General features: G+C 50.0%; 1 protein-coding gene across 5 annotated transcripts in view; it reads left to right on the forward strand.

The window, feature by feature from the left end:
• Positions 1-687: 687 nt before the first annotated feature.
• The window catches only part of NAV2 (neuron navigator 2), a 397,314-nt gene continuing 370,623 nt past the window's right edge, over positions 688-27,378 (forward strand). For all 5 annotated transcript variants that reach the window (XM_030331653.1, XM_030331654.1, XM_030331655.1 and 2 more), the window contains exon 1: positions 688-958. In XM_030331653.1, the coding sequence (XP_030187513.1) occupies positions 701-958 (258 nt within the window). In that variant the 5' untranslated portion in view covers positions 688-700. The remainder of the gene's footprint in view (positions 959-27,378) is intronic.

Below are 27,378 nucleotides of genomic sequence, written 5' to 3' on the forward strand. Positions count from 1 at the left end.
ACAGGCGCTAAGGTGCTATCTGTCCGGGGGACTTATGAGCAGTCGTGACTGTCACGCCTAGAGAGACCTTTCGGGGGCTGTCGCCGCGCCTCTGCGTCGCGGGTGACACTGCGGTGCTCGCGGTTAGGGCAGCAGCTGCCTCTTGGTGGAGGCGTCTTGGGCTCCGTGCGTCCTCCCTCTCCTTCCTCTTCTGCTCGCGCCTTCCTCCCGCCGCTGCTCGCTGCTTCCCTCACCCTCTCACACCCGCAGCCTCCCGGAGCGGGAAGCCGCGCGACCCCGCCGTTCCTCTCCCAAAGGGGCCTCCTCACTTCGGAGATGCAGTGACAAGTTAATATGGGCGTCCAAGCCTCGGTTTCCCAGGAGGAGAATCGAAAGAGGGAACAGCCCCTGAGCGCCCAGATCCCTTGAACAGGCCGCCTAGGACGCGCGAGAAACCCGCCTTCAGCATCCGTCCAGGTGGAACCAGCTGAGCGCAGCGACCAGTCCTCTGCCCCATCCTACAACCCGAAGGCGCGCTCGCCGGTTTGCTCTGACTCCCAGACCCGGGGCTTTCTTTTTTTTTTTTTTTTTTTCCTCCGCTGGTGGTGGGCGCCTCGCGGGCCGAGGCCCGGCGCCTGCTCTGCTGCCCGCGCTGCCTTTAGCGGTCGCCTCCGCCGCCGCTGCCAGGGACGTGCTGGGAAAGCCGAAGCCCCGGGAGAAGATGCCGGCCATCCTGGTCGCCTCCAAAATGAAGTCGGGACTGCCCAAACCCGTGCACAGCGCCGCGCCCATCCTGCACGTGCCCCCAGCCCGGGCCGGCCCCCAGCCCTGCTACCTCAAGCTGGGAAGCAAGGTGGAGGTGAGCAAGACTACCTACCCTAGCCAGATCCCCCTGAAATCCCAGGGGCTGCAGGAGCCGGCGGGGGAGGGGCTCCCGCTGCGGAAGAGCGGCTCGGTGGAAAACGGGTTCGATACCCAGGTGAGAGGCGATGTGTGCCGGGGCACTGTTCTGGGAGGGTGGGCGGGCGAATACTTCTTGGGGGGAAGGTGGCACGGCTGGAGGAGTGAAAGGGCTACCCGGTGGGCGGAGAAGGGAGCCGTTCTACTTAGGCTGGCAGATCTGGGGATGCGCTAGGAGAGTGGGCTGGCCGGTGGGTGTGGCCCGGGTGCCAGAGGTTTGCCTTCAGGAGCTTTGAGAGACCGGGGTGGGGGTATGCCAGCAGCTTCCTTCTGGGGGGTACGGGTGGCGTGTCCATACACACACACACGCACGCACACACACAACCGTGCGGCTCTGGAAATGTCAGTTCCTGCATGTTGAGAGCTTGGCCTCAAGAAGGCAGTGTCTTCTGCAGCGGCTGGCTGGCTGTCGGTTCTGCAGAGATTCTGTGTCTGCCAAGGAATGGTCTGAAGTCTCTTGGGCTCGATGCCCCCTGGTCTGGCTGCAAGATCCAGGAAAAGGTGTCTGGGGGGTGCAGTCAACCTGTTCCCCTCGGTTTGAAGATGACCTGCCCCTGCCCGTCCCTTGGGCCGACAGGATTCCAGGCACTGTGCTGGGACTGCCCTAGGAGTGCCCGCTGCACCAGCGGAAGCAGGCAGCTGGAGACTCCTGGCGTCTTGGCTGGCTGTTGCGGTGGGGGGTGAGGATGGCGGTGGGGGTGGGGGTGGCTGTTTCCAAATGGCTGCCTGAAGTTAAGCCCCTCCTTCCTGGGTAGTAAATCCTGGCGCTGGTAGCCTGGGTGACTGGGTGTGGGGATGGCTGATGGCTTGGGCTTGAAGAGAATTGGTGACTTCTACCTTTCCAGACAGAGCCTGCATCACCCAGTCCCGCTGGGTGACAGGCCTTGGCCATGCAATCTCTTTTAAGGAAATCAGCAAGGGCCAATCAGTTTCTCTTGGCCTTCTGCCCTCCCTGCTCCCTTTTTTTTTTTTTTTTTTTTCCTCATCTGGTAGGAGGGAGCAGGGGCATGCTGTATTTTCTTGGCAGTCATTCAGCAGGGACTTTTGGGGACAGGCTGACCTGACGGATGTGACTGTCCCAGTCAGGAGAGGCAGGAAGCCAGAGGGGGAGGTGGTTTGGGGCTGGTGTCAGGGAAGTGGCAACAGACCAGCTGACCTTTTTGGCACTTTCTTTTCTGCTGACACTGTCTCCACCTTCTCCTGGAGCTTTCTCTGATCAGAGGCTAGAACTCAACACATTGCTAACCTTTCCGATGGAGGAACTGGAGCTGGGAGCTAATTGTAAGCAGACTTTTGGAACTCTGGGCTGGAGAAGGCTCTCGAAGCAGATTAAGCTCCCAGGCCAGGCTGATAAGCATGCCCCTTGCTGCTGCACTTGCTAAACATTTTTGGAAGCTGACAGGTTTGAGTGATGGCGTGTGGGAGGAAAGCAAGATTTCACCCTGTGCTCCGGAGGGCCTGTCTCTGCTAGGAGTTTGTGCTGTGTTCTCTTTTTCTGCTGTTAGCCACAGGATTTGTCCAGTGGGCTCCGAAATGGGAATGAGCTCAGGGATTCACTCTTGGGAGGTTTTCCTATCCATCCTTGGAGACAGGGTTTATGAGGTATGGTGGGTGGTACGTGGGAGGCCAGAACAGTGACTCTGGGATGTGACACACACCCTCCAGCCTGATGAGAAGGAACTGAGGAATGAGAGGGAAAGTAGACACAGGGATTGTTTCCACCCAGGCAGCTGTTCTGCCTTTGCCCATTTGACCCTATATTTAACAAACATGGTTGGAGGACTTGCAGGGGGCAGGTTCTGGAAAGGTGATTCATCACCTTCTTTCCTGAAAAAATATTCTCCAGCTGTTCATGGAGGGGCTGGCAGGGGCCTGGTCCCTCGGCTTTGCTCTCTTCCCTCACTCTTGGCCCACCATACCCAAATGCCCCCATTGCACCTGTCTTGCCCTCAGGGGAGGAGGCCAATCCTTCTGATCATGAGGATGGTTTGGATGGACAATTTCCTTGGCAGGAAATTGACTCCTTCCTGGTGGGCTATCCTATTTCTTACCAGCCTGCTTTCCTTATCCATGTTTGGGCTTCCTGAGGGCTCTTCCCTGCGGCAAGCAGCAGATCCTTGTCCTTACTTACTGCCCCACACTGGCATCAAAGTGACTTTGGCAAAGGCAGTTTTACCTTCTTTGGACAAGGCCTTCTTTCACTCTACCTAACATAGTAGCCCATTCGCCATCCAGGAAAGCCTCTCTATTATAGCTTAAGGACTGTGTCTGGCTGGACTTCTGTGGTCTCTAATACAAAACCTGGTATTTGTCACTAGAAGATACTCAGGAAATGTTGAGTTATAGGGCAGATGATATCTTGGGGCCTCTGACTCTCCCTTTTATTCGGGGAGTTTCTCTCAGGAGGATGAGTTGTGCAGGGGTCAGTACACAGATTTTAAAGTCAGGTGGATATCCGTGGTGTCCTGTTTCTGCCGTGCACCAGCTGAGTGACCTGGTCAGTTAACCTCTCTGGGCCTCAGTGTTCCCCTCTGTACAAATGGGCAGAAACAACCACACAAATTGTAAGGACTGAGAAAAATAACCTATGAATTATTTAGCCCAGTGTCTAGCAAATAAGCAACACTTAATATAATTAGCTATTTATATTGCCAAACCAAGAGATAAGGCTATTAGAACCTAGATCTAATAGCCTCTAAGTGAGAAAAGGCATAGCTTATCTCTCTAGCCCTTGAAAAGGTATTCATCAGTTCACAAGAATTTACAGAGCATCTCTCAGTACCGGGCACGGTGGGAAGGTGAGGGAAGGGCATGACTACTTGTTTAGTGCTCACGGTGCCCGGCTTTTTATATATGATATCATTTCACCCATAGTAACATTTAAAGCAGATGGGACCTTTTGTATAACAATAATGTTCTATAACAATAATAATACAATAATGGCAATCCAATAATATAATAATGGCAAGTCCAATGATATAATAATGACAAATCAATAATGATATAATAATGACAAATCAAACAATACAATTACTTCCTACATGCCAGGAATTGTTCTAAAGACTAGTACGTAAAAGACCTCATTTGATTCTTATGACAATGCAATGACATAAATGTTAGTATTCTCATTTTACACACAAGGAAACTGAGGCAAAGACCGGGTTAGTAACCTGGGGAGTAGCAGAAGTAGAATTAAAACTTGGACGGTCTGGCTCTGGAGTCCATGCCCTTAACCACTATACACGGGTAAGCACAGAGACTTTCAGCTTACTGGCAGGCCCTAGTGAGACCACTGCTCTAACCCTTGAGCTAGAAGAGCGAGTGAGACTCTGCAAGTCTGGGGGAACTTGTTCCAAGTCATCGTGCTCCAGTGTGATGGAACAGAGAGTCCGACTCAGGTTGGTGTAGCTTCAACACTGGTGGTCCCGCACCCTTCATAGCTGCCTACCTCCATCATTTACCCTGGCGGGTGGATGGGGTACATAGACATGGCCTGGGCGTTGGGGACTTCCTAGTCTAGTTGGGAGATGTAACCAATGTGCCTACAGCAACAGGACACAACACAGAGAGGGCTGGAAGGGATGCTTGGGGCTCAAAGGAAGGGAAGGGCCACGATGGCTGGAGAAATCCAGAGGGCCTCCTGGAGGAGACTGGGCTTCAGAGATGGGCAGCCCTGGTTGGGTGGGGAGAAGAGGAAGTGACACGCTCATGAGAGGGAAGGATGAGGAGCAGGGCCATGTGTTGGTGCAGAGCAGAAGATGATGTCACTGCAGAGAAGCCGCACTTTCATACAACAGGTAATTGTTCTGTATCTAGTATCTTCCTTTTTTTTTAATTTTTTTTAACGTTTATTTATTTATTTATTTATTTATTTATTTATTTATTTATTTTTGGAACAGAGAGAGACAGAGCATGAACGGGGGAGGGGCAGAGAGAGAGGGAGACACAGAATCGGAAACAGGCTCCAGGCTCTGAGCCATCAGCCCAGAGCCCGACGCGGGGCTCGAACTCACGGACCGCGAGATCGTGACCTGGCTGAAGTCGGACGCTTAACCGACTGCGCCACCCAGGCGCCCCCTTTTATTTATTTTTGAGACAGAGAGAGACAGAGCATGAACGGGGGACGGGCAGAGAGAGAGGGAGACACAGAATTGGAAGCAGACTCCAGGCTCTGAGCCATCAGCCCACAGCCCGACGTGGGGCTCGAACTCACGGACCACGAGATCGTGACCTGAGCTGAAGTCGGATGCTTAACCGACTGAGCCACCCAGGCGCCCCTAGTATCTTCCTTTTAAAACATGGTGATGAGGGAACAACAAAAGCATCTCGCAGTTGAAGGACTGGCTCTTTCTAAAGTTTGTTTTGAGAAGGAGAGCACGTATGTGCACGAGCAGGGGAGACACAGAGAAAGAGAATCCCAAGCAGGCTCTGCATTATCAGTGCAGAGGCAGAGCCCGCCGTGGGGCTCGAACTCACGAACCGTGACATCATGACCTGAGTCGGACACTTAAGCAGACACTTAACCGACTGAGCCACCCAGGTGCCCCTGAAGGATGGGCTTTGCATGCTGGCTGGTGAATGAGAATTCTGCGCATGCAGGCTCCTTAGGAGAAGGTGGGAGGTGGTGTCCGTAAAGACCTGGTTCATAATAGACCTTTGGGAAATGACAGTGATTATCGTTATTAGCTTGGGGTTCGGAATATTCAACATGGTAGTTACAGGGGAAGAGAGGCAGTTCTCATGGCTCCTTTTATTATGCAGCAACTCTCTTCGGCCAGTGACAGCCCTCTCCTCCCAAGCTGGCTCCCCATGTCCAATAAGTGTGAGAAGACCTAAGGTAGCCAGCAGACAGCCTTAGGTGCGGCCCCTCTGTCAACTGCCCAGGCCCCTCACCTTGAACCTCTCCCACAAACCTACAGCTCGGCTCCACCCCCACTGGGGGGAGAGGACTGCTGTGGAGCAGCACATCCCTCCCGAATTCTCCTCCTGGTGCTGGGATACCTGGGCCTTCCCCCAAGAGTGAACATTTATAGCATCTGCTCTGTTAACGTGGTGTATAAATTATGACCATATGCAAAGAATTGTTTTAGAGGCATGCTCTGCGTTAGTTCAGAAACCCTGGCCGGCCGACCTTCAGATAAGGAATGCGCATGAGCTATTTGAGGAGAGGTTAGCTTATTTTTAAGAAGCAGCTGCAGGGAAAAAAATTATATATATAATACTTTGATATTTCCTGTTTTTAGGAGCCTGGTGTTCAACTTGCAACTCATTTCTTTAAAAAAGTAATTAGAAGTGATTGAAATCCTCTGTGGGTGTTTTAGATGTTTAAAAAGAAAGAGCAGGCGAGGCCCCTGGGAGGAGAGCACAGCTCCAAGCTTACAACCTGTTGCAACTTTGTCCCATTGTGTTTTGATTAGACTCCTTACTCCATCATCAAAGTTGATTATGGATTTGATTAGTGCATTTTTCTGCCATTGTGTTATTCCCTTTCTTCTCCTTCTCAGTTCTTCGAGGGGAATGTATAGCATGGTTATCTGCCAACATGCAAGAATGTTTATATTTCACATATTATTGCTTATTCCGTGGGTTAATTTTCTGAAGACACTTTAAAGGTGGGACTGGTGGCTTATTTAGGATATCGTTATGTGTGTGTCTATAGGTATGTAAATACATCTACTTCTGGCTATGCGTAATACACATGTATACACACACATATACAAACATATACACATGGAACAGCTTAAAGTAATGAGCACATGGAAGCAGGCACACACACATCAAAGGCCCGGCTGGAGGAGTTGCAGCCCGATTTCCAGCTTTCAGGATAGCTGGATTGGCCTCCCCCCTCCTCACACCGTCTTCCTCTGTGACCGAGGCTGAAGAAGCAACCAAATCTTGGTGTCCTGTGTTATTGACTTATACGGCAAGAGATGGGGCCGTGAGAGAGGTGTTTTAATTAAGCCTTTGTGAGGTTCCCGAGGCTCGTCTGAAAAAGACAAACTGCCCAGTGAGATTTTGGCTTGGGGTCAGAGATTTGATATCTTAGAATCAGCCTCGGCCGCAGGGAAGGGGGCATTTATGGAGTATCTGCTACGTGCCTGTTAGTCTCTGCTGCTTTAAAAAAATGTATATATGGTCGGCTTTAGCTCAAGCGGTTACTTCGCGTGTGGTTATTAAACATATGTATACGTATATTATATATATAAAACAAACATATATTTGTTTTGTAAATGTATTTTGTACATATATTGCTTTATACACCTATTTCTTAAATATATATTTGGGTGTATTTGTTTCTATACGACTCGAGACACAAGAAATGGGTGAAATGTAAAGTGGTCTATGCGTTTCATATGAGGAAGCTTAGAGCAAAGGAAATTTGCATTTCAAGGCAGTTTTACATGGTAGATTGGGCTTCACTGAGAGACACAGCAAGGTTTGAATCCAGGCTTGGGGCACATTACTTAACATCTCTAATTGTCAGTGTCTTCACCTATGAAGTATAAACGGGTACAGTTAGGTTATTGAGCACAGTGCCTGGCATATAGCAAGCATGGTATTGCCTATTTTTATCACCTAAGGTCAGAGCCAAGTTCAGAAACCAGATCTGCCTCATTCCAAGCTCATGTTCTTTCCACACTCCCTACCTCTCTCCCCAGCGCATGGTTCATTACTTAGAAGGACAGATGTGAAAACAGAGAGCGTAGCAGGGCTTTGGTTAGATGAATGGGAAGCAAGAATAAATTAAGAACAATGGCCTCTAAATGAGTCATATCCAGAGTTGTGAAATGAAACCTCCACATTTTGGTTCCAGACATGCCGTCCCTCTAGCACCAACCAAGCTGAGGGATCTATTGCACACCAAACCTATGGAAAAGTCTTCTTTGTAACACTGTCTGAGCTAGCACTGTAGCCACTGGACAATATAATGGCCTTGCCCAGGACCAAGAATGGAACAGTCCCATTGATTGGGCTTCTGAATGGCTGCTTATTGTTTCGAGGGTAGAAGGAAAGCCCTCTTCCCTCGCGGCTGGCATGATTACGGTGGGAGCCGGACCTTGTGATCTGTTTGGTCATTGAGTTGCCCCAAGGCATGGCCGGCTGCTCAACGGTGTTTTACTAATTGCCTCGTGGCCAATTTGAATGGCTACTCTGTCTCCTGCTCACATTGTTCAAGGAGATGGACAATGTGTTCCTAGAATGTCTTGGTCAGGATGGGTCATGTGATTTGGGGAATAAAACTGGGTCAGGCTTTTTGTGTTTTCAGTCCACACCCGACAATAGTGAGTGACACAAAAGTTTTCTCAGGAACCTCAAGTCACCCACACAGAACCTAAAGTATGACTCATGATTTATGTCCCTTTCCCAAGAAAACAGACCCTCTCTTGTGTTTTGCAAACAATGGCCCCACAGCCTCAGAATATTCTGTCTTTCCTTCCAAGCGAAACCTTCATACCTTCAGTGAAGTTTAGGTTGTTCTAATCCCCACCCTGTCTTGGTGGGAGTCAGGATAATTAGGAGCCTGGTTCCCAGAGTTCTTGTGGGGCCTTTGAAACAAAAAATCTGTTACTCACAGCAGTGTGACACCATAGAAATAGTGACAATAAGGGTCACTGACACTGAACATAGCCTCTGTACGAGCCTAATGCATAGCACCAGACATGTATCATGTCGATCAAGCCTCACAACATCCCATGAGGAAGATGCTACTTCCTGAGGAGAAGTGGAAATGACAGCTCTGGGAGTCAGCAACTTTGGTTCTAGTTCGATCGCGTTGGACGCTTTGCTGCATAACCTTCAACAGGTCCCATTGTCTTTTGAGCTTCAGTTACCTCACCTGTGAAATGGAGAGGATAATTCTTGCTCTCCCTTTTTTGAAGGGTTCTTGCAAAGCTTAACAGATGCAACGATTAGGACCGAGACACTGGCTTAAGCACCTTACACCATAAATATCCTTTAAGGCGACCAAGGCTGAGAGAGGTTAAACTACTTTTCCAAGTAGCACGGCTAGTAAGTGATAGACCCAGAATTTGAGCCCATATCTGTTTCACCCCAAAGCAAGGGTTCCTCAATAGCAAGGGTGAAAGCACTTTGAAAAAAATACCTGATCCTGGGTGGCTCAGTCAGTTAAGCCACTGACTCTTGTCCAACAATCAAGTGTCCGACTCTTGATTTCGGCTCACGTCATGATCTCACGGTCCGTGAGCTCAAGCCCCGCATCAGGCTGTGTGCTGATAGCACGGACCCTGCTTTGGATTCTCTCTCTCTCTCCCTCTCTCTCTCTGCCTCTCCCCTGCTCACGTGCATGCATGAACTCTCTCTCTCTCAAAATAAATAAACAACCATTTTTTAAAAATCTGAAAAGCGGAGCACCTAGGTGGCTCAGTTGGTTAAGCGTCCGACTTTGGCTCAGGTCATGACCTTGCAGTTCATGAGTTCGAGCCCCGCGTCAGGCTCTGTGCTGACAGTGTGGCGCCTGGAACCTGTTTCCGATTCTGTGTCTCCCTCTCTCTGCCCCTACCCCGCTCATGCTCTGTCTCACTCTCTCTCTCTCTCAAAAATAAATAAGCATTAAAAATTCTTTGAAGAAATCTGAAAAGCCATTGTTAATACTGAATCAAAGTAAATCGCTATAAAATTTCCTTTGGGTTGGCACATGTGACATTTGGCCCCTCCCCTCTGCCCCTAGAGTTTGGAAATATTGAAAATATTCTTTCAAAATTAAATAAATGTTAGTTTATTTAGCTATTAGTTAAATCCCTCTGGGATTTGTAAAATTCTAAGTGCACTGAGGCCACAAGGTCCACTAAGTGTTTATCATGGTGTCGCTGGCAGGGCTGGTCCTGGAGAGAAGGGAAAAATGAGGAATTTGATCAGAATCATTTGTTAGCATGAGGAAGCAATCAGGTAAATTCAGATTATGGATCATTCTTTAAAACAACAGGCCTGGTGTCTTCAAAATGGACAGTGTCATGAAAGACAAAAAATTTTAAAAGGTAGATGGAGAACAAAGACCTATGATGACCAAATCCAATGAGATTCTTGACTGCATCCTGGATGAGCAAAACCATAAATTCTAGAAAGTTCCTTTTGGTGGGGTGCCTGGGTGGCTCAGTCAGTTGAGCGGCCGACTTCGGCTCAGGTCATGATCTCACGGTCCGTGAGTTCAAGCCCCACGTCGGGCTCTGTGCTGACAGCTCGGAGCCTGGAGCCTGTTTCACATTCTGTGTCTCCCTCTCTCTGACCCTCCCCCATTCATGCTCTGTCTCTCTCTGTCTCAAAAATAAATAAACGTTAAAAAAAATTAAAAAAAAAAAAGAAAGTTCCTTTTGGAGACAATCGGAGATATTTGAATTCAGATGGTGTATTAGATAGTATTCTATCAGTGTTAATGGTATTAGGGTTATGTAAGAAAATGTCCTTTTTCTTGGGAGATACATACTGAAATATCTAGAGATATCTTGGTGTCAGCAACTAATTCTCAGATCATCCAGGGGAAAAAAAAAAGGTTAGTATATCTGCAGAGAGGAGAAAGTAAATGTCATAAAATGTTAACAGCTGATAAATCTAGGTGAAGATACATGTGCAGTTCTTTCAACTTTTCTGTTTGAAATTTTTCAAAATAAAATGTTGAGAGACAAAGCAAAGCCCTGGCTAAAGAGTACACATTAGCAGTCTCCTTGACGTCTACAGTGTACCCAGGAGAACATAAATGAGATAGGAAGGGGTGAGTGTGTGTGTGTGTGTGTGTGTGTGTGTGTGTGTGTGTGTTTGTGCTCGCTGATAATAAATAGCCCAGCCAAGTTTATTTCACTGGGTTTAGGATCTGGACTCTTTATCTCTTTTCTGGTGCAGTGTGAGAATCTTGGCTTAATTCCTATTCTTTCATGAGAATAGTTGCTGACGGTTTATGGAATCACAAGATTCAGGTTGATTTGATAATCTTTTGTAAAAATCTAAGATGTTTCCAAAGTTGAAAGCATAAAAGAAATTGTTTTTAATGAGGGAACTTTTAAAAATATCAAAACCCCTGGTTGAGTCTTACTCATCTACCACTATGTAGGTCTCCTTTGACTGGCTAAATCCTCCTTGTCCTTCACCCATTCAAGCTCAGGCTTTGTGTCACCTCCTCCAGGAAGCCTTCCACCATCACCAGGATAGTATCTCTCCTATATGGTCCCATAGCCTGCTCTGTAGCCCCTACAGCTCAGCCTGTGATTGCTTATTTAGCCAGACCATGGCTTCCCGGAGTCAGGGATGTGTGTCTTTTGATCGCTACTGATACAGGGTCAGCACATAGTAGGTTCTTAGTTAATATTTGCAGAAGAAAAGAAGGATGGGAGGGGGAAGATGAAAGAAAGAATTGAAACACAGGAGTAAGTGGATATTGAGCACCAGCTGTGTTCATGAAGCTATGGCTAAGCCATGTGTTCTGCAGAACTCCCTCTTGGCTTGTGCACTGAGAAGATCATGTGATGGTGGGTGGCCAAGTGTAGGAGACACAGAGAGGGCAACCTGAACCTTGGCTGAGGCCAGCATCAAAGCTCTCCAACACCGGGTCTTAGAGAAACGCGGCTGGGCTGGCTGGGTAGAAGAAGGAGGCAGATTCCCTTACGCAAGGCTGTTTACAGTGTCTAAACTGTCCGGCTGATCCAATGGAAGACCTCTCAGGATGTGACAATGACTGTGCGGTAGACTGGAGGGGTGGAGGGGGAGAGAACGCTGTGGGCTCTGGAGGGCTTCGGCAGGTACGTGCGCGCACACACTTTGGAAGGGGGACCTGAGAAAGGTTGTGAAGGATTTTAGCTGGTGAAGAAAAGGGGAGGGCTTCAAGAGTCCCAGGATGGGACAGCCTTCCAGGAATAATGATGACAGCAACCATTTACGTGCCATTTCCATACACTTAATCCTCACACGAATGTCCTGAGCCAATATTGATCCTGTTTTACCGGAAAGGAGAAAAATGAGGAGTCAGTAGGGAGACAAGCCTGAGAGGGGCCGTGGAACTTACTCAAGTCACACAGGTGGTATGGACGGGTGACAGAATTCATAGCTGGGTGTCTCCAATTCCCAAATCTCTTGACCTCTGCCTTCTTGTGCCAGTAACTGGAGGAGGCCTGAGCCCCGTATGGAGGTGCTGCTTTAGACAACCAGATGTCCAAACCCTCTTCTCCTTGGAGTCTGCCCCCCACTTCCCTGGCCTTGGCCTCCTGTTTCCTTCTTGCCGGGGCCTTCTGTGCCTGACCCAGCCTGTCTCCAGGGGCTCCGCGTTTACAGAATAAGGATCCCCATTGGCTTTTGCCCACATCCTGCCGCCATGTGGGCACGATCTCGTTCTCTCACTGCCGTCGCTGCCGCCCCCCAGGTCACCCCTGTGCTGCAGGGCCCAGCGGGGTCCATGTGCTTAACAGCTGGCAGGACCTCTCTTCCTGTCCTCTCGCCACAGGCCGCTCGGCTGCAGCACTGCAGACAGTCCCCATTTCATGCTGATTTGCTTTGATTCTTTTCAGACCTGGGAGTGACGCATGTTTACGTCAAAATGTGTGGGCCACAAGTGTTCTAGAGCTGTCAGACCTTCCGGTGTGGGAACTTTGGTTGTTTACTGTCTCTGGACAGAAGAAGGCAGCTTTGGGGGGAAAAGCGCTATGTAGGTGACAAAACCAGATTCAGAATAACCAGGCTCATTGGGATGTCTGCTTAGCGATCGATCTGTGCCTCTCTGGACTAGACGCTTGGGACATCTGAGCCAGGGTGGGCCTTGGAGGCCTTAGAGGCCTATTTCCACAGCTCCATTGAGCAAGTGGGGACAGCATGGCCCAGAGAGGGGTAGGACTTGCCCACAGTCACCCAGCTATGAGAGCAGAACAAAACTGGAACTTAGGCCTCCCGTCTCCTGGCCCCAGGATTCTTTCCACCTCACGCATTGTAAGGAGAGGATCTACTCTCCTGAGTGGAGGCCTGATGGTTTGAAGAAGTGGAACCAGCCCTAAGCTATGTTCTTTTCCCCCTCCTTCTACCAAGTAATTAAGTATTCTTAATCCCTTCGTATTAGAAAGCTTTTGCATTTGGTTCAGTGAATCAGAAAACCAGGATCCCTTTGTGGTTGGTGCAATTGTAGCAGGAGACTACGTTTTGTGTGAGGCTCAGAGGAAGTCAGTGGTTTGACCAAGACTACACGGAGTCAGTACTGAAACTCTGATTTCATGTCCCTGCTCTTTCTGTCCAGCCTCTTGGATCCCCTCCACCTCCCAAGCTGGAAGTGAGAGCGACCCGGCTTAAAATCTTACCGCCTCATTTATTGCCCAGGTGTCTAACGTCCCCAGTGCTGGTGTGAGGCCTGGGACACTGCAGGCTCAAGAAATAGTTGTTGAGCCGCAGCTTAGACAAGACAGTCCCACCAAGCCTCAGTTTCCTCAGGGAAAGTGTGGCATCTCAATGGGTCGTGCAGATTCAAGCAATTAGCGTGTGTGTAAAAATGCCTGGTGTGGGGTAGATGCTGTTATTTACTGAGGACTTATTATGTGCTGGATAGTCTTCTAGGCATTTTATGTGGATTTTCCGACCTAATCATCACAAAAGCAATCGCCTCGGAGTTAGGCACTTCAGTCATTGTCTCCGCTCTGTAGGTGAAGTAAGGCAAGTAGAGAGAGCTCAGCGACTTGCCCAAGGTCCCCCACCTATAATTGCAAGAGCCGGGCTTGCAACTCAGACAGAACCTGCAGAGCCTGAATCTTTTACCCGTTGCGTGGCCCTCCGTCTGTGCTGCTTCTTTATTTTTTAAATTTTTTTTTTCAACGTTTATTTATTTTTGGGACAGAGAGAGACAGAGCATGAACGGGGGAGGGGCAGAGAGAGAGGGAGACACAGAATCGGAAACAGGCTCCAGGCTCCGAGCCATCAGCCCAGAGCCTGACGCGGGGCTCGAACTCACAGACCGCGAGATCGTGACCTGGCTGAAGTCGGACGCTTAACCGACTGCGCCACCCAGGCGCCCCAATGTGCTGCTTCTAATTAAACCCAGGGCTAGCTGAGGGCGGGGAGGAGAGAGACACATAGAGCTGAGGGCACAGAGAGGAGAAATGACTCGTTGAAGGCTGTCCAGCGAGAGAAGTAGTAAAACCCAACTGAGACTTGCCTTCCAAAGAAGCGTGGGGCTTAGTTCTTTAAAAGGCACTGTCTCTCCAATGGGAAGGGACAAACCGCTCAGCCCTGGGAAGCACTCCCAAACTGGACGTGGTCACCAAGAATCAGTGACTCCCGATTGCCTGGTGGACTGTGTGGCTTTCCCCTTTGGTCCCTCCTTCACACTCATTTGGAATCGTTCCTCCTCTGGATTGCAGAGCAGAAACCAATATAAATCTGACCTAGTCCCTAGAAATGTTTACCTGGCTAAAAATATGCCGGCTTTGTTATATTTTTAGCCAAATTTAGATTGAAATATATGAATTGCCCACACCCATGTATTAGGCATGAACTGTTGGTACATTTTGTAACAGGAAGCTGCTGGTTTTCCATTCCAAAGAACTGGAATTCGGTCAGAAATTTGTCATTTACAAATGCCAACTCTCACCACATTCCACTGCTGTTTTTAAGAGCGTCTCGTCACCTGGATTCAGAGGAAGCAGACCATGGGTGAGGCCAGGCTGGCCAGGCTGGCTTGGTGGCTTCTCCAGGTCTGGTGACTTCCAAGCGACCTCCATCTGGCTCTCCCCAGGCCCACGCCATCTGCAGTGTGTTGCCTTTGGATTCGTGTATGGGCAGACAGGGTGCTTATTTTAGAACTGGAAGGAGAGGAGATGTATCAATAAAAAAAAAGAAAGAAAGAAAGAAAGAAAGAAAGCAAGCAAGCAAGGAAGGAAAAATCCATTCAGTGGTTTTAAAATATCTCACCCTTAACAGGGCAGATTATTTTTGTTTCTTAAAAACAATTGGTCATTTGCTCCTCGAAACAGAGCTAGAGAGAGAGATGTACAGGACTATAAAAAAGGAAAGGACTGGCAAGGTGTCCTGTTGGTTATATCACCCTGACCCACCCCCAACCTCCAAAGCCTCTCCCGCTCCTGCTGGGCAAACTTGGGAACCTTAGAGCTATATCACAAAGACCCTGTTTTCTTATCCTTTATTTTATAGATGAGAAAGCCAAGCCTCAGGGCCTTTGCACTTGTTCTTTCTGCCTGAAATGTATTCCCAGATATTGACATGGTTCATTCCGTGACCTTTGGGCTCTGTTCAGATGTCACTTTATTAAAGGTACCTTTTCTGACCACCCTGTATAAAATAGCAATCTGTCCTTTTATGTCTCCTTACCTTGCTTTATTTTTCTCCAGAACCAGAGCAGTCTCCTGGCGTGTTATGTGTTTGTTTATTATGTGCCTTCCTCTACTAGACTTTCAGCTCCATGAGGACAAGGGATTTGTCCATCTTGTGCACAGCTCCATCCCCTGCACCTAGAACAGTGCCCAGCACATGGTAAGTGCTTACTAAGTATTTAGTGAGTAAGTGACAGGGGATCATGCAGGATTTTAGGCAGAGCTGGGACTAGCATCCAGGTATGACTCCCAGTCGAGGGCTCGGACTCTGTTTCCTCACACCCTACTGAGAAATCGACAGTGTGTTCCTTAAGATGCTAATGGGCTGGGGCTCCCGGGTGGCTCAGTCGGTTAAGCATCCGACTTCGGCTCAGGTCATGATCTCGTGGTCTTTGAGTTCGAGCCCCGCGTTGGGCTCTGTGCCGACAGCTCAGAGCCTGGAGCCCGCTTCGGATGCTGTGTCTTCTTCTGTCTCTGCCCCACCCCTGCTCACGCTCTGTCTCTCTCTCAAAAATAAATAAACTTAAAAAAAATTTTTTTAAAGATGCTCATGGGTCAAAATGTCATCCTTTTGGCAGTTTTATGTCTTTCGTGGGGGCTCTTAATGCGAACAGTGGGTGGTTGTCTTAGCCCAAAAGTCAGTGTCTTCACACAGAGATGTGGGTGAGTTAGGTTTCTGGGAAAGGGTAATATTTTTTGCTCAGGTTGGGGAATTCTTAACTTATGAGCAGACTCTTACTTTGTCCAAGTTTAGGGCTGGCTCTGAGATGTTCACAGTAGAATGTGGGGCTAAAAATTGGGTTTGCCAACAGGCACTGGCTCCATTTTGTCTTCAGTTTCCCTTCCTTCTCCCTTTCCTTCCTCCTTCCCTCCCTGCCTTCCTTCCTCCTCTCTCCCTGCCTGTCTTTATTCAGGCCTCTTTTTGTGCTTTAACCTTTGTTAATAAGAGTATGGTCTTATTATGGACCAGCAGTAATGACATTACTTGGAGGCTTGGTAGAAATGCAGAGTCTTGGGGCTAGTCCCAAGCCTTCTGAATCAGATTTGCATTTTAACAAGACCCCCCGCCCCAGTCATAGGTGAGTTAAAGTTTAAGAAGCAGAGGATCGGGGCGCCTGGGTGGCGCAGTCGGTTAAGCGTCGGACTTCAGCCAGGTCACGATCTCGCGGTCCGTGAGTTCGAGCCCCGCGTCGGGCTCTGGGCTGATGGCTCAGAGCCTGGAGCCTGTTTCCGATTCTGTGTCTCCCTCTCTCTCTGCCCCTCCCCCGTTCATGCTCTGTCTCTCTCTGTCCCAAAAATAAATAAACGTTGAAAAAAAAAAAAAAAACGAAGCAGAGGAGCATTTATGCCCTTACCCCCTCAGAATCAGTACTTACGAGAAGCCCCCTTACTATACTCAGTCACCACCTCTGTCTGGAGGCACAGGCCCCATTGCTTACAATTACTTTACCCTGTGATTAGGGATGGGAGGGATGGACAGGGCAGCCCTAGAGGAAGGGTATCATGAAAGAGACTCTAGAATCCATGCCCACTCAATTTCTTACATCGCTCTGTCTTACTGGCCTGTGTGCTGGGCTTTGCAGCTGATGTTTGGTCAGCACGATGGGTGTCTGTAATCTCTCTGCTAACTGCAGAAGGAGGGGAGAGCTAGTCTTTGATGCAAGAGCTCAGGATTAGAGTTGCAGCTCTCCACCCTGCCGGGTGTGCTCTGGGCTAGTTGAGATGGCATCTTCCAGAAGCTGGAGGCAGTTCCAGCTTCTCACAGATGGGCTGTGAGATCCTTTCTAGCCCCTTCAGCAAACGGAGGACAGCCATTCCCACTGCCTTACAGAGCCCAACTCCCACAATCCCTTGCTGTTTGGAAGTCTCCTTCCCATTCTCCTTGAATTGCAATTGGAAATTAGATTGCTTGATTTCAGCGCGTGGTTGGGAAGGAGGCAGGAGGCATCCTCTGAGTACCAGGGGGAGGGGCTCGCTGCCCTGGCGATTCTGGGCCTTCCTTCTCTGCCTAGGGAAGCCTTCTCAATGGGCAGGTGCCGTGCATATGCAATCTGCCTGCCTGCTGAGGCATTTCTTTCAGTCATGCTGCGGTTATGTATTGATTTGGGGACAACCCATTGATAAGAGTGGAGCAGATTAACTGAGCCTCTGAATCAGGCTGTTTGGTGAAATTGTTGTCTAATGCTGACATTGGAGCTTTTTTGCTGCATTCTGTATAAATCGGGGCTATTTAAAAGCTGCTCATACGGTCACTGGTGCCATAGAAACGGCCTGTCCTTGTGCACACGCCTGTCTCAGTCAGGCATGGGCCATTGCAGGAGGAGAAAGAGGCTTGGTGTCCTCGTGGGAGTCTGCAGGAGGAAGAAAGGTAGTGGAGGGGGCAAAGGGGTGCTTTCTTCCCCACTCCCCAGCTCCTCTAGACTCGTCTCACATAACTCCATCCAAGCCACGTGGAGGAGACATCCCCAGCCACCCTCGAGTCCAGCCCTGGCCCTGAGTGGAGGCAGAGAAACTGCCCTGTGACAAGCCTGATACCCAGAAGGTACTTGTGTATGTGTATGCATACGTGCATGTATGCGTGTGAGCGCCTGTGTGTGCACAGGCACGTGTATGTGTGTGCGCGTGCACAAGCATGTGTGTGTGTGTGTTTCTGTCCAGATGCTCCTTGAGAGGCTGTAGAAAATCCATTTTGACCCCTAGCAGCACCATAGCAGCAAGGCAGTGTGGGGAGGCTGAAAGAGCACTGTTCTTGGAGTCAAGAGACTTGAGTTCTCTTTCTAGACCCTCCTTTAACAAACCGCGTGACCCAGGCACATAGTTCTTTGCCAGGAGCATGTGGAGTTATTCAGATAGTACACATGTCCAGACGTCTCCCTTACAGAGGCAGACCTGGGGTGAGGCTTCAGCATCTGTATTTCTCAGGGTTCTGCAGCAGATTCCAAGGTACACGTCGGGGTGCGATTTCTCAGACTTGAGACCAGCTCTGTCAGAGAAGGCAGGATAATGAAGTGGGTAAGAGCAAGTGGTCACGGCCACGCAGACCGGGGTTTGGATTCCGGCTCTCTCCACATAGGATACCAGCTTAGGTGGGTTGCTAAATTTGCCCCCGCCTCCTCATCTGCTCTAGGGGCGTGAGATGTATGACCTCACAGGGCTGCTCTGAGCATTACATGCCACAAAGTATATGAAGCATGTGGCAAGCACCTGGCATGTGATGAGTTCTCCATAAATGTTAGGTCTTGGGTATGTGTGTGTGTATTTTTTGCTGCACCCTACTATATGGATAGAAACCTCTCAAGTAAGTCCAAGGCAGAATGCAGTCGAGAAACGAGACGGCAGAGCTCAGTTATATGAGTGTTATTTGGCAATAAGGAAACCAGCTAATGCATTCTTTGTAATAGTTATTAACAGGAAAGGGAGTGTGCAAAGAGTGGTCCTATGGGAGTGTGCTCTCTTGCTCCACAATAGTGATTCTTCAACTTCAGTGTGCATCGGCATTGCCTCGGTGCTTGTTAAAGGGGCAGAGCCCTGGGACCCCGGCCTCAGAGCCTCTGATTTTGCAGACCTGGGTGGGGCCCGTGAATTTGTATTTTGGTCTGTAGCCCCTGCTCTGACAAAGACTGGTCCAGGGTAAAAGATCAAATTGGATGATTAAGAGAAAGGGGAACTAGGTGGGTCGGGCGGGCCAGAACGGGGTCCCAGACAAAGTGAGCGGAGCTGAGGCTTGAATGCATGTATCCGGGATCTAGAGACAATGGGGCAGCATGTTCTGGATTAGGTGTGGCGAGCAGATGGCAGAGGGCTCTCGTGAACAGGGAGCCCTGGCCCTTCTCCCTGCTGCCAGCGGCTAGCGTTGCCATGTAGGATAGGCAGCACACGAGGATGTCAGCCACTGGGAAGGGTTAGGCAGACGCCTGGTGAGGGGTGATGAACCCCGAGTGTGTGTCCCTTTGTCCTCTGTTGAAGGCCCGAGCCCAAGCTGGCTGCCTTTAAGTTGCCCGACCGTGCCCGTAGAGTTCAGCATCCACGGCTCTGTGTGCTCATTCGGAAATCAGGGCTTACGAGCAACCTGGGGTGAGAGATCTGGGTGTGCAGAGCAGATGTGAGATACTGAGGACACAGGAGTGGGGTGGCAGAAGGAGCCCCAGAGACAGGAGGAGGAGCTGTGGATTTGAATGCCAGTGGTCCTTGTTATAGGCAGTGTGAGCTGAGTGAGGCCGCAGCTGGAGTCCCCGGGTCTGTGAAGGACCGGTGTCCTCTTGATAACGTCTGAACCAAGATATCCCTGTCAGTGGCCTTTGGATCTGCTGGTCACAGGAGAGCACATTTTCTGGGGTCTTGAGTGGATCGGGAAGAGCTAGACATAAGAAGGGATAGAGGGGAAGGGGGTGTTTGTTCAGCACCTATGTGCCAGGATCCATGTTCCAGGCTAATGTGATTTATCTCCTTCCAGCTCCACCTGAGGAGGTAGGTATCGTTAGGCTCATTCTACAGATGGAGAAACAGAGGCCCAGAGAGGGGAAGCAACTTGCCTAATCGATCCACACAGCTAGGATTTGGGAAAGCCTGGGCTTGAACTTTCTCTACCTGCCTCCAGCGAATCACCTCAGCTTCTCAGTGAATGTAGGGGGGAGGCATTGCTGCTCTGTCCTCAGGTGTAGACCACTCCGAGGCCCGGCTGCCTCTGGTGGGGTGAGGGGCACAGTGTGGGCAGAGCGCCCTGAAGTCCCGTGACGTGTGGGGCATTTCCATGCCCTCTGTCAACAATCCAGCCTCAGTAATGTTGCCCCGGCTGCCGGCCGCTCTCACCACAGCCAGACCCCCCACCCACACAGGCGAAGGCTGTGGCCAAGGGCACTCTAGAGGGGGAGGAGGAAGTGCCCTCTAGAGGGGCCTGTTTCGAAGCCCCTGAATGGCCCCATTGAGGCCGGGCAGGATGACAATGGGCCTGTTGGGGCCCTCAGTCAGGGTCCACTGAGGTGAGAGGGCTGGGGCTGGGCAGGCAGTGCCGGCTCAGAGGCCAGATGCTGACTTCCAGGGCTGGGAGCCAGCGCCTCTGACGTGCTCTGAAATGCCAACTCTGCTTAATGGGGAGCAGCTGGGGCGGGCTCCACATTCCTCCCCATGCCAGGAAGACCACGTGAACCCCGTCCCTGAGGCCATGGCCAGCCCTGGGCCTTTTCCCTGCTCATCTCTCTCTGGGCTAGGCCCTGCTCCCTGGACCCCGGGGACTGTGGTTGGCCCTTTCCAGCGTCCCTTTGGTTCTCAGGAACATTGTCCTCAGCCCCTTTGGAGAAATAACACCCCTCCCAACAACTTAGGGCACCCACAGCTGGGGTTGCTAGATAAAATGCAGTTAAATCTGAATTTCAGATAAATAACGTTTTAAGTATGTAACAAATATTAATGAATGATAAAGACTGAACCAAGATATGGGCCCCTTGGTTATGTCATGGGTCATACCTAAACTAAAGAACTATTGGTTGTTGGGACGCCTGGGTAGCTCAGTGGGTTAAGCGTCTGACTGCGACTCGGGCCATGATCTCATGGCTCGTCAGTTCGAGCCCCAGATCGGGCTCTCTGCTCTCAGCATAGAGCCTGGTTCAGATCCTCTGTCTCCCTCTCTCTCTACCTCTCCCCTGTTGGTTCTCTCTTTCTCTCTCAAAAATACATGAATAAACTTTAAAATAAATAAGACTATTTTTTCTAAAAAAAAAAAAAAAGAGAGAGAGAGAAAAGAACTATTGGTTGTTTCTCTGAAATTCCAACTTAACTGGGTACCCTCAATTTTCAGTTGCTAAATCTGACAAACCGAGCCAAGGGAGCCATATGGGCACATATTTGGGGGCACTAGCACTCAGCTAGGTTTTCTGGGATGCCACCAAGTGGGGCATGGGGAGACAAAGCTGTCCACCTCCTAATTCCCAGACATAAAATGCAGCCCCTTTCAACACAGCTCTTGTCCTGTTGTTACTCACCCCCACTTCCGGGAGCTGGGTCTCTGTCCCTCAACTCCCATGGCAAGAAGGGAAGCTTCGAGGTACATTTCCAGTTGGTGACTCTGTATTGAGCACCTGATTTCACACTGGCTGAACGCTGTCGATTTAATGATAGATGAGCCCGACATACCCTCTGTTCTCAAAGGAGCTCACAGGCCAGTAGGGGAGACAGCAGTGAACAAAGAGGGGCCATGATACAGCAAACCATAAACACCATGGGTAGGTGGAGGGAGTCAGGGGTTCTGAAATCCCAGGAGGACATCTCACCCACACCTGCAGGGCCAGATTAACAAAGAGAGTCGGGCCGTGGAGGTAGAGGATCCAAGTGGATATGCTGGGCCATGTCACAGGGCTGACCAGCTGTGTGGCCCTGGGCACATCATTCAACCTCTCTGAGCCTCGGTTTTCCTCATCTGTAAAGTGGAAACAATATGCCTTGCCTCTGGGGACCACTGTGAGGCTCCACGTATGATGAGTGTGAACTTGTACTACCTACAAGGTAGGGTTCTAAATGGAACGTGTGTGTGTGTGCTGGGGAGTGGAAGTAAGAGTTAAAGGAGGGGAGAAATACAGGGGGTGGGCAGGAATGCGTGAGTCCCATGCCTGCTCCATGCCCCCCCTTACCAACCACCTACGGATGCTAGTTCTCTGTCTCTACTTGCATCTCGGGGCATCATTATCTCCCTTCTCTCTCAGGCGAATAACAGTGATAACAGAGTTTGTGTGGTGTTTTGCTGTTGGCACAGCACACTGATTAAGAGCATGGGCTGGGGATTCAGACTGGCCTGGGTTCAAGCCCTGTCTCCACTCTGTGATCTCAGGTAAGTACTTACCTTCTGTGTGCCTTAGTTTCCTCATCTGTAACATGGAGACTTAGCGGGGACCCTGGTCCATAGCAAATGCCCCACAAGTGGGACGCTGTTAAAAGGACCTTGTTTATCATGAAGAGCCTTGCGAGGTGGTCATTATCAGGTAGAGAATGAAGCTCGGAGAGGTTAGGTAACTAGCCCAAAGAGGCATAGGCAGAAGGAATGGCTGTGGGAGAATAAACCCCAGGCTTCCCAGGAGGCCTTTGGTCAGCTAAGCCTTGAGGGGACTCTGCCTTCTAGCTTTCAGCCGGGGGCCTCCCCAGGGTCTGGCCGCTATTCGGCCCTCCTTGCACGGTGGCGGTCTGGTCTAGATAGCTGGATGTCTCCTGGAGATCTTGGCATGCCTATTTGTGTTAAGTCGTGCCCTGCCCAGCCTCCTGGAGGCGGTTGGGGGGGGGGGGGGCGGAGAAAGAGCATCCTTTAGGCATCTGAGGATTTATGCGCCTCACATATCCACTCTTCCTTTGCTGGGCTTGAAGTGTGAGATGTGGGCGTTTTTATTACCCTCTTAAACCTTTCTGTTCACTGATGCCCGCACAGTTATGCTGTTGGCGTGGATGCTAGTTTCGTTGTCTTGAACACAAAAGCAGCTTTAAAAAGAGGGGGCATTTCTGGGAAGAGGCTGGAGGTGGGCCTCTCACCGAAGGCAAACTTCCCCTGACCACGTTCCTCTCCTGTGGGAGCAGGTGGATTAAATTGCTCCTTTAGGCCGTACTCTGGTTGGTAATAGAATAATAATCAACAACCCGTTATTGCTGGTGATTGTGCGTCAAAGGGAAGGAGAAGGGAGCTAACCTTTCCCGGGTACTCGCTGTGTGCCGCGCTGCAGCGGGACCCCTTCCGCAGCATCAGGGTAGGTGCCCCAACTGCCCTCTGGGGTTAGGCCTTAGAGCCACTTTGCAGATGAGTAAAATGAGCTGGAGAGGCTGGCTGATTTGATCTAAGTCAAATGGCTGGTAAATGGTAGCACCAACTTTTGAGCTCCCGAGTGACTCCCGAGTCCCTGCCTTGCTATCACCCGTGTGCCCAGCTCCCCTTCAAGGTTTTAGCTAAGGACATAAGGTGCCCCACCTGCCACAGAGTGGACATTAAGCCACCGGGTGCCAGTACAACCTGACTTCAGAACAGAAGATGGGAGAGATGGGACAAGAGCTGTGTTCCGATCTCACCTCTTTTCTTAAAGAGGATAAAGGATTTTGGATCCATGGAGGGAGGAGAAAAGGTTTTCTTTTTTAAGTTTGTGTGTGTGTGTGTGTGTGTGTGTGTGTATATATATATATATATATATATATATATTGAGAGAGAGAGAGGGCAGAGGGCAGGATGGGGCAGAGAGAGAGAATTTGTGTGTGTGTGTATATATATATATATATATATATATAGAGAGAGAGAGAGAGAGAGAGAGAGAGAGAGAGAGGCGGCAGGATGGGGGCAGAGAAAGAGGGAGAGCAAGAATCCCAAGCAGGCTCTGTAATGTCAGTGCCCAGCCAGATGTGGGGCTTGATCCCACAACCGTGAAATCATGACCTGAGCAGAAACCAAGAGTCAGATGCTTAACCGACTGAGCCACCCAGGCGCCCTTCTGAGGAAAGGAAGTGCTGTGCAGTGAGGGATGATGTGAGGAGACCGGCTCCGGACGGAGTACGTCAGGGAAGGCGATGGCGCGAGGCAGGCTGGAGGCTGAAGAATGAGGGCCTTGGAGATAGTCGGGGACATTTGGTCTCAGTCCCAGAAAGTGGGAACCGTGATGGGATTCTGAATAGGGGAAGGCAGGCTGAAAATACTGTATAAGGGATTCACCTCAGGACACTGAAAAGGATGGAGACTAGAGGCCTGACCAGGGATTGTTGCTAATCTTGGTGCTGCTGTTGACGGTGGTAATGACGGCCAACGTTTATCGAGGACACACTGTGTGCTAGGTACTATTCTAAGAATTTTACAGGTGTTAGCTTATTTAATGATTGCAACTGTCTTTTAAGGAAGGAACTATATAATTAGCCCCATTTTACAGATGGGGCAGCTGTGGCCCCGACAGGCAATAAAGGCCTGGAATCGGGGTGGGTATTGAGGCGGAAGAGGAACGAGTAGATCTAACACCATCAGAGGAAGAATGAACACAGGACTTGGTGCCTCCTGTCGAGGAAGGGAGGAAGGCAGAGAGGCCCTGCAAGGATTCCCGCTGTAAGCTATTGCTTTTTTTATACGAGCCAGTTTCTTGGCGGGAGTTATTGGTGGAATTGCCACCTGGCCAGCAGAAGCAAGGTAGCCATTTCCTAAATGTGATATGTTCAAGGAAGAATATGATAAACCAGTGCCAGACACAGACAGCTCAACGTGAGTAAGAGCATCAGCTTCAGCACGGGGAGGATGGCTTGAGAGGAGGGGACCCTGATGGGTCAGTTTTGAGACCTGTACCGGCCAGTGCCTTCCATTAGGGCGTGCCGCCTCAAAACATGACTGCCTTGGGTCTCTTTGTCTTGAACCTCATGCCCTTCCTTCCTACCCACCCTCAGTCTGACCCAAAACAACCCATACTCAAGCACTTATGGCCAGTCCTGAGTTACTAAGCATCCCTCCTTCCAGATCATGCATTGGCATTTTTTTTTACATTCATTCATTCATTGATTTAGAGACAGAGCCCACGAGTGGGGTAGGGGCAGAGAGAGGAAGAGAGGGAGAGAATCCCAAGCAGTCTCCTTGCTGTCAGCACAGAGCCGGACGTGAGGCTTGAACCCACAGACCATGAGATCGTGACCTAAGCTGAAGTCAAGAGCCGGACACTTAATGACCTGAGCCACCCAGGCGCCCGCGCACCTTGGCATTTTAACAGACTGTCAGAAGTTTGGCTAGTGGAGGTGGGGCTATGGGCAATCCCTGTGAGCCGGGCAGGGACAGGAGAGACTTATGCATTCCCCAACCCCCCCCTCCCCGCACCCCCGCAAAATGTACAGTAAGAGAGTTGGAGTCTTAGCTTGGGCTTCACGCAGGCAGTGCCTGGAATCCAGAGGCCTTGGACCCAGACACCCACTAAGGTCATAAATCACACACGCAACCAGATCTGCCATGGAAGGCGGGCTCAGGCCCACCATCCTCCCCTCAGGCCGGCAGTGTGGAAAGCAGCCCTCAGCCCTCCCGTCCCATCGCAGTGGTATGTATTATGTGGGCTCTCCAGTCAGCTGGGCCAGAGTTGGGCCCTGGCCTCGTGGGTACTTACTGTGTGACCTTAGTTTTCTCATTTGCAAAATGGGGATAATGGTATTACCTTCCTTGTAGTGTTGGGAGAACTGAATAGCGAAGTCCTGGAGTGTGCTAATTCAAAGGCCTGCACGTAGTAAGTGTTCACTAAATGCAAGGTGTGCTCGCTGCCCTGGTCCCACTCTGAACCCCTCTAGGAGATCCAAGCCTTCTCCACGGGCGTTGTGACTAGCAACTGTACCTAGCAGCTCAGTGCTACTGTTGCTCGGTGGTAGTGAGTTCAGCCTGGGCCCTTTTCTGCCCTCCCTGGCTCTCTCTGCTAGATACATGGATTTCCGGGGTTAATGTTGCTCTGGGAGCAGCCCTCACCCCTGGAATCCTAGATGGGGCCTCGTAGAATTCTTTTCCAGCTCCACCAAGGTTTACATCAGAGGTAATATTAGTCCTAGCCATTACTTACAGAGCACCAACTAAGTGCCAGGCACCGGCTTGATTAATTTAATCCTCGCGACCATCCCGTAAAATAAACGTTGTTGTTACTCTCATTTTGCACGGGAGGAAACAGGCGCAGCAAAGCCAGATCGCTTGCACGTGCTTGGAGTTGTATAGCCAAAATCAGAGGCACGATCAAGCTCCTAACCTCCCTGCCATTCTAGGCAAAGGAGTTTCAAGCCATTACTTCTGCACGATGCATGAAATTTTAATAACCTGCCAACAGCCCGGGAGGTTTGCTGTTTCTCTGAGCACAGGGGACCAGAGCCATCTGTTGGGTGCTTTTTCGAGGGAGCTGGTGTGACTTGTTTCAGGGTAAAATGCAGAGAAATAGCATCACTTTTTTTTCCCCCGTGGTAAAAATAACCTGCACGGATGGGAGAACAAATGGAGGCTGGGAGGCTGACATCGTGGCGGTGGGGGTGGGGGGGGGGAGGAGGTTGAGTGCAGGGTGCCACCTGCCTATGCGATGCCATCTGCCCAGCCTGGGGGCAACATCAGCCCGACCTGCCAGCACCTGTCCGACCACCAGCATTAGCCTTTGGGAACCCAGTGTCTTTCCAAAGAGACTTTGGCCCAAGGCAGCTCAAGGGACGGAGCGAGGTCCACAGGGGGAGGGGAGGTGCCATTTAAAACAGGTTGTCCATTCGAAGGGTGCAGCAGTGACCACATAGCTCTCTCTCTTTATATCAACCAGCTCTAGACACAAACTGGGCATGGCTTTTGATCATGAAGCCTGTTTTTAAAAAATGAAAAACGAAGTAGTTGGTGAGGTTGAGATTATGTTAATATATGCAGTTTCCACTGCTGCTAGGATTAAAAATAGCTTCCTTTTAGGAAAACTGGAGCTACTCACTGTCAGTCTGCCTTCTAAGCCACCTCTCGTTGAGTTCCGGGACTGGTGGACACAGGGCACAATTAGGAGGACCTTCGGCCATGCCAGGCTCTGGAGCTTTGCTGAAGTGGAAGGTAAAAAGACAAGAGCAAAGCCTTCACTGAGCTTTACTGAGAACACTTATCAGCATTAAATACCCAGGGAAATATTCTAATCCTTCTCAGGGAGTATCTGCTCTTTAGGTCTGGATCTCCTGGGGCACCTAGCCAACTGTGTTAGGTGTGTGCTAAACAAAATCTTGATTGATTTGAAGGTCAGTTTCAAATCCAGTAGCCATAATTTGTTTTTGTTTTTTGTGTTTTTTTAATGTTTATTTATTCTGAGAGATAGAGACAGCTAGTGTGAGCAGGGAAGGGGCACAAAGAGAGGAAGAGACAGAGAATTCGAAGCAGGCTGCACACAGCCAGCACAGAACCTGACACAGGGCTAGAACCCATGAACCGTGAGATCAGGACCTGAGCAGAAATTGAGAAAAGGACGCTTAGCTGACGGAGCCACCCAGGTGCCCCCAATAACCATAATTTGTTGAGTGCCTACCATGAGTTGATTTTTTAAAATAAGATTTCTCATGTCTTGTTCATAATAAGATTATAAGGAAATTACAATTATATCCATTTCGCAGAAGGGATAACTGAGAGTTACTCTGTATAATTTACTTGCTAAAAATCAGAGAACTAACT

This window comes from Lynx canadensis, chromosome D1 (genome assembly GCF_007474595.2).
Source record: "Lynx canadensis isolate LIC74 chromosome D1, mLynCan4.pri.v2, whole genome shotgun sequence".
Taxonomy (NCBI): domain Eukaryota; kingdom Metazoa; phylum Chordata; class Mammalia; order Carnivora; family Felidae; genus Lynx; species Lynx canadensis.